This window comes from Hippichthys cyanospilos, chromosome 12, assembly GCF_059441005.1.
Source record: "Hippichthys cyanospilos isolate Australia breed blue-spotted pipefish chromosome 12, RoL_Hcya_1.0, whole genome shotgun sequence".
In the NCBI taxonomy this organism is placed as follows: Eukaryota; Metazoa; Chordata; class Actinopteri; order Syngnathiformes; family Syngnathidae; genus Hippichthys; species Hippichthys cyanospilos.
Genome location: NC_142380.1, coordinates 5,829,078 through 5,847,483, shown reverse-complemented (window position 1 = coordinate 5,847,483; position 18,406 = coordinate 5,829,078). Strand labels below are relative to the sequence as shown.

General features: G+C 44.5%; 2 protein-coding genes across 3 annotated transcripts in view; one reads left to right on the top strand and one right to left on the bottom strand.

Moving 5' to 3' along the window:
* The window catches only part of sntg1 (syntrophin, gamma 1), a 28,415-nt gene extending 14,329 nt beyond the window's left edge, over positions 1-14,086 (bottom strand). For both annotated transcript variants that reach the window (XR_015867484.1, XM_088430022.1), the window contains exons 1-4: positions 13,617-14,086; positions 3,652-3,766; positions 1,674-1,723; positions 111-245 (exon numbers count right to left, since the gene is read on the bottom strand). Coding sequence is in view for 1 of the 2 variants with exons in the window: in XM_088430022.1 (XP_088286148.1) it covers positions 111-245; positions 1,674-1,700 (162 nt within the window). In the remaining variant the exon portion in view is untranslated. The remainder of the gene's footprint in view (positions 1-110; positions 246-1,673; positions 1,724-3,651; positions 3,767-13,616) is intronic.
* Positions 14,087-15,908: 1,822 nt separating this feature from the next.
* Positions 15,909-18,088, top strand: snai2 (snail family zinc finger 2). Its single transcript, XM_088429812.1, has 3 exons — positions 15,909-16,134; positions 16,221-16,700; positions 17,570-18,088. Exons 1-3 carry the CDS (start codon positions 16,053-16,055, stop codon positions 17,749-17,751), a joined length of 744 nt encoding a protein of 247 aa, XP_088285938.1. The 5' UTR covers positions 15,909-16,052; the 3' UTR covers positions 17,752-18,088.
* The last annotated feature ends 318 nt before the right edge of the window (positions 18,089-18,406 follow it).

Sequence of the window (18,406 nt, the reverse complement as noted above, 5' to 3'; positions counted from 1 at the left end):
CCTCGCGCTGTACTTCCTAAAAACCTTGACTTGAAGTAGGCGCCATTTATGGCCTATTAGAGCCCGGCGTTATAGCGCTTGCGCGTGTATGCCGGTGCTTGATTACTCACGCTTGAATAGAAAGGTTCTCCCGAGACGCAGATGACATCTTGCTCCTGAATGGTCAGAATATCTTTAGCCAAGTGCAGTCGGATATTAAACGGCTCCTCGTTACCTTCTTGCATCAAATAAATCCCAGTCTTTGTCTGCGAACATCGGGACAGATAACAGGTTGGGTCAGGCCTCGACGAGGTGAGATGTAGGCCGAAGGAACGTTACAAATGAGATGGACGGCTTCTCCATGAGCGGAAAGAATCGAGCGGAGCCCGTCGGAGCGGGGTTATGTTTGCAATCATGCATTTAAAGGCGCTCATTTGCATACATTTGCATAGCGCCGCCACCGCCGCTTCCCTCCCTCCGTCCCGGCCTAATTAGGATGCTTGTCTGCCCTTGCCTTGAAAGGCTGGAAATAAAGAAGGCACCTTCCCCTGACGCCACGGCGAAGAGGACAGGAGCCTGTCAGCACGCTTGTCGCCCGTCATCAGTTAACAAGGCCGCAGTGGCGCCGCAGTGGTGCCGCTGCGGCTCACTCGTCATGCGGCGCTAATGAGCAAAGGCCCACGTGTGTCATTAGGCGGGCAAAAAGGGGGCAAGGGGGAGGGCGGGCACACGCAGGGCCCTGTACATGCCCCCAGACTTGCCTGCAAAAACATTGGCAACATCAGGTCAGGCATATCATTGACTTGGGCCCAAGCCTGCAACTAACCACGTGATTTGGATCGCCCAATCAGCTGTTTGAAAAACTGCCTCCAACCCTTATGCAGTGTTTTGTCCCATCCTTTGATATTTACATCAAAGGCGCTTCACTTCAAAGGGAAAACATCAAAAGGAGACTCTAGGGAGCTGAAATTTTGCCCAAATGGTGACATGTCAAATTTCAACAGGAAATACACACACCACCTGGAGATTAGTGCGAGAATGATGTGACCGAAAAATGGTCAAATTACTGCACAAGGGTTAAACGCGTCATCTTTCAAATGGACGTGAATCAATTGACATCCGATTACCCGTCTTGGTCTGGAACTCAGAAATCAACAATAATGGTCATCATTGTTTTCCAATACACGAAGAAAATCCGTCTGCGATTCCAAACGTTTGGATGATTTTGAACAAAAAAAAGTTATCCAATTATTCATCCATTATCAAAGGTAATTATGGATTCATTTGATAATCAAATAATAAAAAACAGATCGCGAAAGTGACCTAAAGACACCTGAAGCGGTCATAAATAATAATAAAAATGGAAGAAAATGGTCAAAATACTGCACAAGGGCTCTTCAATCTTCTCCTGGATGTTTTGTATGCCACCCGGGTGCGACACACCTGAATCGGGTGTCTTGTAGCAGGGAGAAAAAATCCAGCACACCGGCCCTTGAAGACCAAGATTGAAAACCCGGAATCGGAATACACCACTAACGTATTTCAGCATGAGTGCAAAAGTCAAGTCCCACAGTTGAGGAAATAAAACCCTGGGGCCACAATTTGCTGGAAGGGGAGAAAGATACGTGTGAAGAAGCAGAAAGGGCAAGAAACAAATGACCTCCGTTCCCAGGGATTGATTAAATGCTACCAACCTCTTCATTTGAGTTCTTGAAATCCATGTGCTACAGCCCAGTCAGGGATGCTGCAGAGAAGAGAAGCACAAGAGCGTTAGAGAGCGGCCGCAGCCAATTTCAAGGAGCTTTTTTTTTTTGCCAGCAACAAGCCTTACAACAGCTTCGCTGAAAAAGCTTGTTCCAAGCGCACACAAGCTTGCGTCACGCTTGCAGGAAGCGCAACGTCAATGCTTCTGCATAGCAAAACGGAAATGATGCCGGCGCGACTCAATAACGTCATTTTACTTTGCTCAATTTAACCCCTGCGCATTATTTTGTCCAATCCTTTGAGCTTTACGACCAAACGTATTCATCACCGAAGAGAAAGCAATGGCAGAAGACGGTAGGGAGCTGAAATTTCACCCAGATGATGACAACATGACTAAGTTCAACATGGCACAACCTCTTAGTTATTACACTACCAGGGTTTGCCATCCCTTGGCTGAATTACTGCAAGAGTGGATAAAATGAGCCAAATATAGTTAAAACACTAAAGGGTTAAACATGAAGCGCGTATGATCGACACGCGAGGTGACGCATTTTGCTTCATCAGAGAAAACACACGAGTCAAGCAAAGCTTCAAAATACCATCTCGAGAAATGTTATTCCATGAAAAATCTAAAAGATTTGAAAACACAAATCAGGTGGAAATACGACTTCTAAAAGGGTGATTTTCGATAATAATAATAATAATAGTACCTATTCCATTATCTACAGATTCTCATCTTCACTGGAATTGCTGGCTTACTGGTGCCTATCCCAGCTGTCACACCTATCATGCATGTTTTTGGAATGTGAAAGGAAGCCGGAGCGCCCAAAGAATACCCGCGCAGGCACTGGGAGAACATGCAAACTCCACACAGAAAGGCCAAGCGCACTGTAGTTGATCTTGGGATACTTCCACCATGCCGCCAATAAATATGTCTATTATTATGATATTTAATACTAATGTACTATTATTATTATTCAACTCTAGTAATAATACAATTTGATAGGGAGAATGCAGTCAGACGCGTAGCAGTCACAGCTAATGCTAATCGAAAAGTCAGTTCTACAACAGTGGACAAAGAAATTGCAAACAAAGAATATGTAAAGATGTTGGACAAGTTTGACTCTTTGAACTTCTGCACAGTTGACCCTTCTATTCTATTTAAGTGAAACACACCTGTTCAAGAAATGAAAGAAAGATTGCCTTCTTAACTGTATTTTTTTATGATATCATAAAAATATCAATTGAAAAAAAAAACCCTAGGATGCTGAAATTTCCTGGAGATGATTAAAAGATGCAAAGTTTAAAAATGCAACAATTCAGCTGGGCGTGCGAGATTTTGTGTACAAAAATAATCATTGTCCCAATTTTGGACCATATAAAACCATTCTAATTGTGATTTTTGAGAAGTATTTAAATAGGATTTATGACATTGATTTTCCTGTGATTTTTGCAACATTGAGCGGCGGTCAACCTATGTCAGAAAACTGCAAATTCTTTGTTGACTTGTGTTTCACCACATGACAGTAGGTGGTGGTAGAGAGCAGTTAGTTTGCAAAGTGTGTTTGCAAAATGTGTGCATGATGAAAAACCCTTAAGAGATGAACGCGTATGGTAGCCTCACACTCCTGGTTAAATGTCGAAGCTAGCATAAGTGTCCATTCATACGCACGTTCCTGAATGAAAAGTGTCAGGCTACGTCTACGGACATGTCTCTATTTGATCCTTCTCTGCAAACGCCGCTCCCCAGAAGGAGCAAGGACGTAATCTCTGGAGAGAAGCGGCGCAGAATAATTCATGTTAGCAAAAGGTGAGAAGAAGGCGCCCGTATAAATGTTTCAACGCGTTTCTCGTCATATCGAGGGGAGATGTTCTTTTGTACTCGGTAGAAAGCTTTGCGAGGCGTGCTTCATTTGCACAAAGCGGCCCCACTCACTTTTCATCAGAATTGACTGAAGGGACACTCACTTGAGCGTTTTGATGTGGAGATCGGGCCACGGGAGACCGGCGGATCTGGCCCGGGAAGGCGGGACGGGCCGGACCTCAGGGCGTCATCCAGCGAGAAGATCGCCGCGAAGTTCTCCTGCCGGAGGGAATACGTTGCCCGTCAAACACTCGGGAGAGGATGCCGTAAGCGGATTCATTCTGCAGAATTCCGTCCGGCTTGTCACAATCCAATTAGCGGATATTGTTACATTTTGTCACAACAAGCCGCGTTCCTCGTAATGCATTACTAGCCGCAGGCCAGCTTTCTAATGAGATCCAACTTTTCCCTAATCAGAACTACTCTACATCATGAAAAAAATCAAATAAACACCAATATAATAGTTGGTTTCATGCATAATTGATGGGGCTCTGATGATAATCCAGTAAACGAAAGACAAGAATTTGCAGAGTACACGAGTGAAGCCCATCAGGAGTAAGACGAGTGAGGGATCTGCTGAAGATCTGAGGAGAATCCAAAGTGAAATGAAAAGCAATGACCTTCAGCAAACAGCCCAGGGACGCACTCAAATATTCATCAAACTGAAAAGCTTTCTTGGCTGTCTGCTGGAAAAGCATCACTTGAACTTTTTTTCAAAGCTTAATTGGCTCTGTGGACATACAGTTCTCATTAGTTCCATGAGACCGCTTTTAGTCTCCCAGTGTTATTTTTCTGACCTACATGGTCATTCATAAATGGTTATCCGCCCCTTCATCATGTTTGCAGCATGTATATTTATGCAGCGTGTAAAATTGTCGACATGGATATCTTCTGTTGGAATCGTCATGTCTCCTGCACCAGTAATGAATCACAGGCATGATGACCCAAGGACCTAAACACGGGCATGATTACCCAATGACCTAATCACAGGCACGATGACCTAATCACAGGATGGAACAGTATGGCGTCTGTCACCATGTTCCTGGGAAAGAAGATAGCAGTGATTGCATGGACTGATAGAATCTGGACTGCCACCTACCTTCCCCCACTATCAGAAACTGATTGTTACCCTTCTGTCAGATTGTCCGGCCTAACTTTTTAGGGCAATAAAAGTGGGGCAAACAGAATTTGAAACCAGAGCGGAAGGAGAAACAGCTTTACCGACACACAATCACCAGTAGATGGCAGCGATGTCCCGTTTTTCGGTACCCTGGGAGAAATTGCTAATTTTAAAAAAAATGGAAAAAGTATGTTTAATAATAAGTGAGTTTATAGGGTCATTGAGCACAATGTATTCTTGTGGGTCTTTAAGGGTTAAAAGTGAATTTGCGAATACGTCCAATGTAAAATAGGACTCGGAGAAACTAATCGAATTTTAATCACCATCCCGATATTGCCTGCCACGATCAATTTAGCTGATCCTCTATGATATTAACATTTGAAAAGCCGGCTATACGACATGCCAATTCAAGCACTTTGTCATCCTACCACCAGGGGGCAGTGTTTCGCACATGTTTGCATGACAAAAGCTGCTTTCTCACCATAATATATTATTTACCAGTGTGAAATGGCATTGAGTTTCTCACTTGATTCCTCCTATATACTAGTGCTAGCTGTCAATTGAGATCCATTTTGAAAAATCCCAAAAATTTGAATAAATTCAGTTGGGTTGGACTGAAAATGACATTTTGACTGCTAATGTATTCAAATTAGCTTAAAAGTTAATAATGTGATTGATTCTAAGTTTATTTTTTTCATTGCACTCAGCAGGTAAGTTAGTTGCGTCCCTCTGTCATTTGCTTTAATTATGATTTATCTGTTCTAGATTTTTAATATTTGTCCGTATACAGGCTTGAAGCCTTGTTTATATACTGCTTGTTTCAAAAAAGGGCAATACATTTACATATTTGACCAAACATAATTGTGATTAATAATCGTGACTGACCAAAATAATTGTGATTATTTTTTCGGACATAATTGTGCAGCCCTAGCTCCACAGAGCGGAAGGGGGTACTAGTGGGTACCAGTCATTATGGCGTTCGAAGAGGCGCTTCTGATGAATGTGAGAAAAAACTGGTAGAAATGTAGACATCCCGTCTGAAAAAGGTTCCCGGTGTTTCCCGACGCGAAGGTTAAATGGATCTTTTGTCGCCTTTTGAGTGGAGTCAGCGCTCCGTCAGGTATTTGGAACGCCACCCAGTTTGCCTGCCCGTGACACAATGGCGAGGAGACGTACTGAATGAGGCAGAGACGATACACGGCGCATCTCACTCTCCCAGACGTCAGGACAAATGTCGGCCGTCTCAAAATTAAGTTTTACGAAAAAAATAGACCACGGTGTCACTTCCAGTTCATTGTCTTTTTTTGTATAACAAACTGTGCATATTATTACGGGTATGGAAGGCTGACACAGTTTTTTGGGGCAAAAATTGCACTAATAAATCATGTATTTTCATCATACTGTCAGGGAGACTTGGACAATGTTGAGCCACGTCTTGTTGCTAAGAGACTATTTCAAAAACTGAGCATGACCACAAGTTTAATGGGGGGACTCTATTTTGGGGAACTTGTGAAGGATAGAGCCAAATGGCGCGAGTCGTTTGACACGTGTCCCAAAAAATGTTTTTCACTCATCATAATGTTCACGATGATTGTGAGAATAACAACGTATATGGTTTTATATTTGTATGCTACGATGTATATGAGCTGCAAAACTGCAGCAAGCTAACGCTAATGCTAAAGCTGGCTTAAAAGCACACCAGTTGATTTATTACAGGTAGTATTTGACGCACATATTCTGTAGTCAAGTCTCATCAAAAGGACTTCGTTTTTTTCTGAGAGATTCCGAGTCTAGTTTCCGAGTCTAGTTTCTGCATCCCTTCTTTTTCTGCGTCCTACGTCTTCGCCTCACGTGAGAGATATGGTAAGAACCTCAGAAGACACAAACTTGAGGAGGCAAATTTTTGGAAATACACAAAATTTCAAAAAGAAAGAAATCATGTTCACATTTTAGTGTTTGTCATGAAGAAGGGCTATTTTGGGCATGATCTGAAAAGATGCAAGTCCCACAAGTGACCGCGCATGAGAGAGCATCAAGCAAGGACAAAGTCAAAAAAATTGACACCACGGCCTCAAGTCTTTTTAAAGTGGAGAAGTTGGACACCATGAAGAAGGGGACATTGTGGGAGAAGGGACTTAGAAAGAGAAAGACGGAAACCTTCCAGAAGGGCAACTATTTCTGCAGAGCAACAAATTAGCCATTTATAATTCATTTGAAAAAAAAAGGGGGGGGGGGCAGCTTTTTATGTTGCACTCTTGAACACCGTGTGTACAATTTCATTCAGATTCCATTTCGGAAACACAACGCAATGCAGAAAAAGTGAACTCTTCCCAGAGCTGCTGTATGCGCAGCCAAATAGTTTCCTTTTTTTCCACTATCGCTGTTCAAATGTCAAATTTGTCCTAATTTCATTAACGGATCATGAAGCATGACTCTCAGGGGATGCTTTAGCTGAGCTCTGCGCTTTCTTCAATGTCATTGCAGCTCTCGTGACGTCATATAGATTAGGAATTTAACTTCTTTTTTTTCCATTCTGCTGTCAAACTCAGATAATTTGGATGCAAAATGACAAAAGAACAATGAGAGCCAAAAGTGAAGGCTTTGCGTGACTTCCATCACAAACACAAAAATATTAAATATTGAGAGGTACAACATTGTAATGTTTTTCTTTGTCGGCAGGTAAATATTGATTAATACATGTGGATTTGAGGCTTTCTGAATAAATACAAATGAACCAGTGATTCTCAACCTTTTTTCAGTGATGAAAAATATTAAACACAAAGTGTCCTGTTTTAGGGATTACAGTAGAGATCTCTGGACAAAAATAAATCACTAACTTAATTGTTAATAAATATTTGTTCCCCAAGAAATAATCAACACAAAGTGTCAGACCTTTTCTCAAAAATAAATCATTATAATACTTGTCCACAGAAAAATATTAAACTTTTGGTATGATAGTAGAAATGTGTTCACAAAAATAAATCATTAACTTGACAGGTAACGAGCGGTTGCACATGACAAGTTAGGTCCAACCATTCTAGTATGGGGAGGATCTGAGTTTTTACAATAATAAAATTGAATAACATACTGAACATAAAACTTGTTTTATGAAACAATTAATGAATTCAATAATTATTTGAAATGATTTTCGAATGTTTCTTTTTTAAAAATTTCAAGTACCCCCTGAAGTTCCTTCAAGTACCCCCAGGATTACTATTACGCCCATTAGAGTACCACTGACTTAAATGATGGATTTGAGACCTGCTGTGTGAACAGGTCAATCTTATAAAAGGCCAACATGCATGTTTGGCAGGAAAAACATAATAGCTGACATTCAAACCACAAACTGTAAAAAAAGGAGGCGGATTGGCTACGACAGCGCCTTTGTGCCGGTTTTGAAGCCGCGGCGGCCGGTGGCATTTGCAGTCCTCCGGGGACATTTGTCAAAACGGGAGCGATGGGCAGAGCGAGCAGTTAGTTAGCGCACTTTTCGGCTCAGCTCCGGACTCTGATGAGTGTCCTCCGCCAGAAGATGCACGCAAAGTGAGGACACGCCAACTCAGCGCTTTTCCCGTAAGACGCAAGCTTTTCCCTGTCGGGACGCGAGGAGATTTTTGCGCGATGCCAAATGGCCTCATTTGTCTTCCCGCGGCGTTGTTATATACTACAGCGCCCACCCTCCCATCTCCTCCCCTCCATCGGCATGAAGCCCCGCCCACTTCCTCAGCATCACACAGCCACAATATGAAGTGACCACTATTACTAAGCAACACTTGTCATTTGTGCGGTGGCCCTGAAGTGCAAATCACAAAGAGCTAAGCAAATACAAAGAAGGAACTTACACAAAAAAAAACGTACAAAAGAGAAGCACGCAAGCGCACAAGAGAAAATAAGCACAAAAGAAACAAGAAAGGACACACACTATAAAAAAAAGAGCACGAAAGAAAAAGAAACACGCAGGAAAAAAATCTTGTCCCAGAATTTATGTCCTGCTCAAAGCTGAACATTGTTTACGTCCAATCAACTGAGCCGCTGTCGTCCAATCAAAAGTGAGTCCACACCCCTCTCCCCCACCCACACCAACCACTTTCGGTAGGAAAGTGCTTCTCAAATATATTTTGCCAAGACCCCCCAGGAAAGAGCAAACATCATGCCGCACTCAACCCACTGAAGTTAAAATATTATCTATAAGAATTGTATAAGTACACTTAAACTTGTATTGTTTTTCACATTAACAAAAGAAAAAAAATATAAATTAAAAAATATTTGACAACTGTTGATTATTTTTTACAGCGTTTATATGGTTACAGCTTAGTCTAAAGCTGAAAAAAATAACCAAGTGCATCAAAGTACCTGAAATTAATAGAAATTTTTATTTTAACTTTATGACAAAACAAACCCCCCCCCCAATTCATCTCACACCCGCCCTAGTATTTGAAAAGCACTGTGGTAATAAAAGTTACTGCGTTCCCTTTTTCTTGTGATTATTTTTGTCCATCTTTTTTACTTGCATGCTGTTTTTTATTATGTTCTCCTTTTTTCTCGCGTACTCATTTTTTTATTCTGAGCTTCTTTTTTCTTGCGTGCTCATTTCTTTTTATTGTGAGCTTCTTTTTTGACTGGCCCTGGACTGCCAATCACACAAACAAAAACTAAGCAAATAAAAAAGGAACTCACAAACAAAAAACACCTTACAAGAGAGAGGCACACAAGAAAAAATAAGCATGAAAGAAACAAGAAGCACACAAGAAAAAACACACAAAAAAATAAGCACGCAAGACAAAAGCAGCATTTTTTTACTGCAGATTATGATTAACGTGTTTTTAACGAAAAGACTCAATTTTATTAGTGGCTGCGCAAAAAAAATGTCTTTTTATTTTAATTTGCCGTATAGTCTAATGGTTTTCATTGGTTTTCATTTACATGAAAAACTTGTTTTTGTGTGCTTGTATGCGTTTTCTCTATGCAGTCCAGTTTCTTCCCATGTTTAAAAAAAACAACAACAAAAAAACTAATGTCAGACGAGAATACAACTTTATCCCCGAAGCATTACAATAGACACAGTACATTTGTAGAGTACATTTCACTCTTAAATGACTATATTTGGTCCTAGTCAAAACAGCATAAAATTACACTTGAATTTACTCAGAAAATATCCACTCTCTTTCAAGTGTAAATGAGATTTTCTATGTTTTCGCCGTTTGAGCCAAATGGCCTTTTTAGAATGAAATGGACCATGGGAAATGTGCTGCTGTGTACGGAGCCTTTCAATTGGTTGAAAAGATGTTTTTGTCCGTCTGTGAGAAAAACATGGTCGAAGGTCATTGAGAGAATGTTCCCGATCTACGGTGACATAGCTTTTTTATCCCCCCCTAACATACACGACAAGCGTCCAAGGCATACTTGTTTGCGGCTAACCGGATCGATGTTCCTACCGGGCACAAACGCCGCTGCGGGAAATAGCGTCCAGACTCCTGCGGCGCCACTAGGCTACTTGAAAAGAACCGAGCAGGCCACACAAGTCCAACTGGGCCGCCACGCCCATTTTGGGGGGCGAGGATTCTCAGGCGACTTGTCTGACGTGACCGAAGAGCCAAAGAGCTCAACTGAACGGCTGTCAGCGTTGGCTCCCAGCAGAGCCATTTCATGTCATCCATATTTCAAAAGACAGCATGAATACTTCATTCCCATTTGGAAATGAGATAGAAGCCTTTGAAAGTGAAAGTGCAGAGGTGGACAATGTCCAAATTTCACTTCAAGAGTTTTCCTGCCGTTTGAGGACTAAAATGTCACCTTTGTCTTAGGGAAGCTCCTCAACTCCCTTTGACATAGTTCTTCCTTAGCAAAATTCCCCAAATTGCTCGTTTTGAAACTGTATGGGATATTTTTTTTCATTTGTGTGGTTTATTGGTTAACGTTGCAACGTAGTAACATAGCAAACCAGCTTGCTGATCACTGCAGTGACAGAAAAGTGAAAAACTTCACTCGTGTTCATGTTAGCATTAGCATTTAGTTTTGTCCCGCTAGCAGATATTCTAATTTATTTACAGCTCAGCAATGAGCACACAGCGCTTTCAAGTTAGACGTGACATCATGACAACTTTGTGAGTTTTCATTTTCTGTCGTGGATGTTATTGCGGGGGTTGAACTCTGTGTCCAAAATGAGACGCTACAGCAGCATTTTATTTGGTTTAATTTTCTTTGCACTTCACGGTACTCCTTGGAAAGTTCATATTTTGATATTTTCCTTCCACTGGATATTTGAGACTCGTATTTATTCTTTTATTTATCTTTATTTATTGTGAGTTCTATACAAAATATGTATGTTTAGGAACAAACGGGGAAAAAAAAATCACAGAAAATTATCCTTTATTTCAAAGGGAAAATGCAAAAAGGAAAAAATCCTATATTGCGATATATTAAGGACCGAAAAGGCAGTTATGTTACTTTGTCATTTTTTTAAAATTAATTAATTAATTAATTTAGTTGACTTCTGCTGTTTGCGGGGAATTGGGACCAGGCTGGCTCGCGTAGCAAAATTCTACAATCGACACCAATTGTTTTCAAATAATATAAAATACCTGTTACGGTCCACTTATGAATGGATTTTCCTACAAGTGACCCCTGAGTTAAAATGAGTTTGACACGCCTGGTCTAGGGTGTCATGTTTTAATACGTTTTTAAAAAATGAGGCAGGGGTGTGCACACACACACACAAACACACAGTGTTTAGCGAGTGTGTATTATCCAACTCTTAATGGGTTCCCGCGCACGGCGGGCACACATGCAGATGAGCCCGGCAACTTGATCGAGGTCGACGCTTCGGCTTCGTTAGTCGTGGCTCCCCGCTAAGCGCCGCTAAGTTTCCTGATGGCCTGACCTTTGTGGGTACAGGCCAGCGCCCTTATTGCATGTATCATCAAAGCGGACACGCGCTGACTCGCCATGATGAGACCCACCGCCGGATTTTCTCTCTGGGGAAGCTCGGAGGCGTCCGGCGGCGCAACCGGCTGACCGCTCTCATGTTGCTTTGGATCATGCGCAAAAAGTTCGCGTGTGGCCTTCATGATCCAATCTTCCTGCAACCTTTTCATAAGCCCGATGAATAATCATGAGTCACCTCGTCAAGACATCCGCTATTCGTCCGGCTTTGCGGTAACACTTTAGGGAACGGCCATAACGATCCATAAAAATGCGATTGGTGTGGAAGCGGCTCATCAAACACCTGCAAGAGAAATGATGCGCTATCATCAAGAAGCCGTTCCGACTCCTAAGGGGGCAACAACACGGTTTAAAACCCGACTAAAGACTTAATTTTATACCCATGCCCTTTTTCTGGCTTGGAATTGCTTTGAACTAGCTTAAAGCTAGCGTACCGACTTGCGCTGACCCGCCAGAGAAAGTTTTGAGGTGGGCCAACTCCGTGGAGGGACTACCAGGTAGATGGACCAACTATGCCTGACATGTCCTCTTCAGAACAAACACTCTGAAGTTGTGATGTTTCCTGTGACTCGTTCACTTGTGAAGAAGCCTCCAGAGACTCTGTTGTGATCAAAGTAAGCGGGGTAAACCTGAACCAACCAATTGCAGGCCACTTACTTTACACTTACAAAAACACCAAAGGTTAATTTGGAGTGTCCAATGTGCCCAGCATGTATGTTTCCGGGAATGTGGGAGGAAACCGGAGTGCCCAGAGAAAACCCATGCAGGCATGGGGAGAACGTGCAAACTCTCACTGTGAGGCGGACGTGCCAACCAGTAGCATTCCAAAGGTAACATTATGCTTGTCGATTCAGCAGCAATATTCTTCATGAGACCTCATCTCAGTGAGCCAAAGCTATACCTAATGTAGAACGAGTCCTTTGGCGCCATCTTGTGGAAAATTGAGGCAAAGGTGAGTTGCTAGGCTTTGTTTAGTTGTGCAACAAATTGAAAACTAACGCAGTGATGTTATGAAGCTTCCAAACGGATCCTCACTTTCGGTAGCACGCAGGGCTCAATCGCTATTGGAGGTCTTTCCATTTTCAGTCGACTTTCCAGGCAAAGATGGCGGCGCGGCGTTTGGCGTCCATGCATCTGGCGCCACAGCCTGAGGTGCTCGACAAGACTGCGGGGAAAAGGCCAGCTTCCCAATTTGATGGCGAGCCGCCCCTCGGCCCCTCCGGAGACGCCGCTTGCGGACGAGCTATCCCGCTTGTATCCTGAAGGCCATTTAACGTCGTCTGCATCTTAACGAGGCGGCGGGGGGCGCAGGGGGATCGGCCCGGGCAACAAGAGATTATCGATTAGGCCAGTAGGAAAAGATAAAGTGCGGCAGGAGCTCTTTTTGTCGACTCGGTTTCTTTGCTCGGCCATTGATCACGGTGATGGAGGGAGAAGAGGGCGGGAGGGGGCTTTTGGGACAGACTCCTCAGGCCAATTAGCGTCCAATTCACACCGTGACACACTTTGCACGATTCATATCATTTTCTACTTATTCAAAGTGCTTTTTCTGATTCAGGGCAAGCCTACGAAAGCAGAAGGTGAGCAATAGCACGTCTTCGCAAGACATCCCTCTGATTACTGCTGACCTATGACCGCCCCCGTACTCAGCTCAGCTCGCGAGGGAGTGGATGACGCCAAGAAAAGCCCGAATGGTGGCTTTAGGCCGTTAAGCTCCATCACAGGCGAGCAAAGGGGAGAGCGAGCCTTTATCCCGGCTCTCTCGCACCGGGAAGCCACATAAATCATGTGACACACCACGGATTCCAGCAGCTTTGGACCCCCCCACCCCCCCTTCCTCTTGCAAGCGGGAGGGCTGAAACGTTGCTTTGCGGGGATCGGGATCGCAGACAGCCCACATACGGCCAAGCCACAGGCAAAATGGACTCAGGTCACACCTACACACTTCATCCGGAAGCCATTCTCCATCCTTCCATTCCCTTCCATCCGATAACGGCGAAGGCTTACCTGACGGAACAGGTGCTGTTTGGGCTGCTCTCCTTTCCTTTCCCTTCTCCAGCTCAACGCATGCGACGGGTGTTCCGGAGCATGCGAGCCGTGCCACAAAGCATCCCTTGTGCAGGCAGCGTCGCCCACATCCCGCTCCGCTCGCCTCAGCCCCCGAACGGAAGAAGAGGTGCAGGACAAAGGCGCGCCGGAACCGACGTTAGCGCTTCTCCGCCGGCTGAAAGACGCTCCCAGCGGGGCTCGCGCACTCCGTCCGCATCTCGGCTTGCCGCCGCCGCCGCCGACAACGGGCGGCTCAAGCCGGGGATCTGTCCGCTCGTTTGGCTGCACGCTGCATCCGGACGGCGTGGCTCCACTTTTTCTTTTCGGGCTCCCGCTTTTTTTTTTTTTTTTTTGCTTCTTGTGTAATCTGCTCAGTTCGAGGACGTTTGGCGCTCGTCCCGCATCACAGGCGCACTGAAGGCGCGCAAAGAGCTCAGCACGCGTGCGCGCGCACACGCAAGCGCGCACACCGCCTGCATGTGCGCACACTGCGGCTCTTGTGTGTGTGCGCATGCAAAAGACGCCCATCCATCCCTATATCTATCCACCTGTCTATCCATCTCGTATCTATCTATCTATCTATCTATCTATCTATCTATCTATCTATCTATCTATCTATCTATCTATCTATCTATCTATCTATCTATCTATCTATCTATCTATCTATCTATCTATCTATCTATCAATAGCACAAAAAATAATGAAAGAGGTGCATGGTATATTTTTGATGTTGCACTGGTTTTTGGCAATATATGCGTTTCTCCCATGAAAACATCACCAAATCACTCGTATGTCTTGCATGCACGAGATACGAGCATGAACCTATATTTCAGTTTTTCCAAGATTCACTATGACTCATTTGCATTGCGAAATGCATGCTGGTGCATCGGCAAGATGAGGCATTGTTGGGAGAAAAACTTGTTTGAAGGTATTCTATTCTCAAACAGGCAGCGCTCACAAATAAAACATTTGGAAACAGACTCTATGTCAGCTATTTTCTCCACCAGCTTTTTGATGTGGATGATGATTTAGTATGACTTTGAACTCACAGTCGTGCATATCAGGAAATGATGCCTTCAATTTCTTGACAGCATCATTTGTTCGAGACATGTCGTCCAATTCAAACGCGCACACCACTTGTGTGGTCGCAACTATTTTGGGATGTGCAATCACGTCGAAAAGAAACAGATGAGTCTCAGAATTAACTTGAGTGGGCCCGGGCGAGGGGAGGTATTGCATATCCGTGATCTAGCTTCTCGACATCGGCACAGGCCCCCTTCAGATGTTCTCCAAATGCTCCCCAGAAGTTGAACACAAGGGGGCGTCGACCGCTCACTTTGCTCCACTTGCACAAAGCAGACTGGGAGACTTGTGTGGTTATAATGGGGAATCTTGGAAAGAAAATAAAAGGGGGGGGGGGGGGGGGGGTGCACTTTTTATTTTAAACGAGCAAGACCCTGTTGCACTAATAACTGGCAACGTTGAGGCCCCCTACACGCAGCTGTGTCACCAATGTGGACTACATTGCAGCGGCACCAGCTACGTGTTAATAAAATCGTGAAAAAAGTCATTTTCTGAGTAATTGGTCTTTTATTTGAGCAGATTTCTTTCAAAATATTGCCACTGTGTAGAAGTACTCAAAGAAAAGTGCAGTTACATTGATCGACTTTTTACTTGAGTATATGATCAAATTTTAGACACTTGCATTTACATCTGCTGTGATGGAATGTAATTCGAGAGGATTTACTTTCAGTTATGTGTACTTTCCGAAATGATCATGAAAGTAGTTGCAGACACTTTGGCTCAAGTACAAGTAAACGTGTAATGATAAAAAAAAAACTTCTGTAGCTTTCAAAAGTACAATTAAACTGGACATAATTAATTGTAGTACATATTGCCTTGAAAAGAAGTTCAAATGCCGGTTAACTGAGGAAAGCTTACTCTAATGACTTTTGATTATTTTGAAATAAGTGTTAAGATGGTTTACTCAAGTTAAAAGAATCTATTAAAAAGCCTGAACCGGGGTCAAGTACAAGGGCATCACTATTTGAATGACTTTCTTGTGCTTGCGATAATGAAGGAGAAAATTTGCGAAGTAGCTTTTTTTATTATTTTTAAAGCGAGCAACTTGGGCAAAAGTTGCACCTGTTTTGTTTGGGTCGTCTTCCACGTGGTCGCCCCGTATGCAAATGAGGACCGAGGCCCCGCCCCCGCACCTTATCCCGGGCCTTTTTAGCACTTCTTGAGCGCAAGCGTGAGCGCACTGTGCAGTGAGCTCGCCGGCCTCCGACATGCCGCCTGCGTTCCGGCGGACTTGAGCAAGCAGGATTTCCGTCTTTCATAAGTCCCCAAACGTCTGCGAGAGGGGGGAGGAGGGGGGGAGTCGCGTCCAAAATGCCGCGCTCCTTTCTGGTCAAAAAGCACGGCAACTCCGCCAAGAAGCCCAACTACAGCGAGCTGCGGGAGAGTCCGACAGGTGGGGGCAAAAAAAAAAAAAAAAAAGTCGCCAAAAAGTGACTTTACGGCCTTAAGTTTTGCTGACTCGTCTTGTTGCCGTTTCAGTGCTCATCCTGCCGCGCTTATACGAGGGCCTGGCGCTGCCGGCGCTTCCGGTGTGGACCGCCGGCAGCCTCCCGCTGTCCCCGCGCTCCCCGCTATCCGGATACCCGTCATCGCTCTCCTCCAAGGAGCACAGCGGTTCGGAAAGCCCGCGGAGCGACGACGACGACGACCAGCGACCGGGCCCGAATTCGAAGCCGGAGCTGGAGCGCGCCAATGCGTACTCGACCTACTCGGGACTGGCCTGCAAGCACAAGCGGCTGCAGCGCGACGCGCAGCCGCAGCTGCAGCCGTTGCCGCTGCAGCAGCTGCAGCAATTGGGCCGCAAGTGCTTCACGTGCAAATACTGCCAGAAGGAGTACGTCAGCCTGGGAGCGCTCAAGATGCACATCAGGACTCACACCTTGCCGTGCGTCTGCAAAATGTGCGGCAAAGCCTTCTCCAGGCCCTGGCTGCTGCAGGGACACATCAGGACGCACACGGGTGAGTGGAGCAGAGACACACACTCTCTCTTTTCTTTTCCAACGGATAAAATCCAAATCATCTCAGAAAGGGATACACCCGACTTTTGTTAATGTTCTTTTGGCCTAAAGAATTGAGGTATCCCACAATATTTGGTCAAAAAAGTTGGGTTGCGCCACTCCATGTCAAAGGAGGTGCACCTCCTCACAAAATGGAGAAATGAAACATTTTAAAATCATACTCTTTTTTTCTTGCATGCTCACTGGTAAAACTGTTGGCTTCAAAAGAGTACAGTTTGGGGTTGACTGGAGAACTTTAAGGATTGTGTTGCGACAAGATAAATTTAAAACAAGACAGTCGGGTGAATTTGATCCAAATATTTTGTCGGTCCTTTTCTGAACCATAATAGGGCTATTTTCGAAGAAATAGGAAATGGCCACATGCTTGGTAGTGGACATGATGCTTCACTCTCAAAACAATTGACTTTGGCTTTTTTACTTGGCACTTGGCCAAAACAAAGTTGCAGGTTATTCGTTCTACCCCAAAAGCTGGCTCAGTCCCTTATGGGTTTTTTTTTTTTTTGTCCAGTTGGCCAAAATGCTTTTAGAATGTAGACAACTTTGTTTCCGTTCACACACAAACTCATAGACACCTATAAAAATCTAAATCTACCAGTTCTACCAAATGAAGAAACCACAATTCGGCAGATATTTTATACAAGACAATTTTGGGAGACTTTTTTGTACAATACCACCCTATTTTTGTGTTGCTAAAATTGATTTAACCCAAATGAATAACCCCAAAAGTTGGCTCCAGCGGCCCGCAGACGGCCCACCGACCTTATGTTGCATACCCTAACAGCGGCGCAATTTGCTTTCCCTTCCCGGCAGGCGAGAAGCCCTTCTCGTGTCCCCACTGCAAGCGGGCCTTCGCCGACCGCTCCAACCTGAGGGCTCACCTGCAGACCCACTCGGACGTCAAGAAGTACCAGTGCAAGACGTGCTCCAAAACCTTTTCGCGGATGTCGCTGCTACACAAGCACGAGGAGTCCGCCTGCTGCCTGGCACGCTGAACGCGTGGGAACCCCCCACCCCCCCCACCCCCCCCTCACCTTGCTGCCTTACGTGTTGAGACCATGCATTTTTTTTCTTTTTTTTTTTTTTGCATGTGGGCAGCAGCACCAAGCCGTGGCCACTCCGGGCCGAATCTCTTTTTGCACAGACATCACAATCGAGGATTCAAGTGCCTGACTTTGTACGCAGCAATAATAATGCTTTTCTATCTTGTGACACTGGGTTGAATGTAAGCCTGACTGCCATGATTGTACATTAAAACTGCAATGCAGCTTTCTTTTCATACTCTCCTGACACTTTGGGAAATAAAAGTCTCACGGATTTCCTTTTGTACAAGTTGCCTGCAATCCTGCCTCTTTTGGGGATACATACTGCTTCCAAGTGGGAAAGGGGGGCCGGCAAAATCAAGCCTGAACCCGTTTCCCGGCCGCGTGGAAATGTCACACGTAGCAGCGATATTTGATCGGCGCTAACTCGCGAGAAGCTTTGAGGGCCCGCCGGGCCTCCGCGGTCTCACTGTAGACGCGCAACCATGCAAAGGCTGTCCACGCCCTGCTTTTTGGTGAATCCCAAGCCGTATCGGCGCAACGCTCCCGCCTGTTGTACAAGCGTTGAAACGAGCCGTCAAATAAGACGCAAATGACACACAGGAAG

Coding starts and splice junctions, on each gene's coding strand:
- snai2 (XM_088429812.1), top strand. CDS start 16,053: ATGCCGCGCTCCTTTCTGGTCAAAAAGCACGGCAACTCCGCCAAGAAG. Junction 16,135..16,220: donor GCTGCGGGAGAGTCCGACAG/GTGGGGGCAAAA, acceptor TTGCCGTTTCAG/TGCTCATCCTGCCGCGCTTA. Junction 16,701..17,569: donor ACACATCAGGACGCACACGG/GTGAGTGGAGCA, acceptor CCTTCCCGGCAG/GCGAGAAGCCCTTCTCGTGT.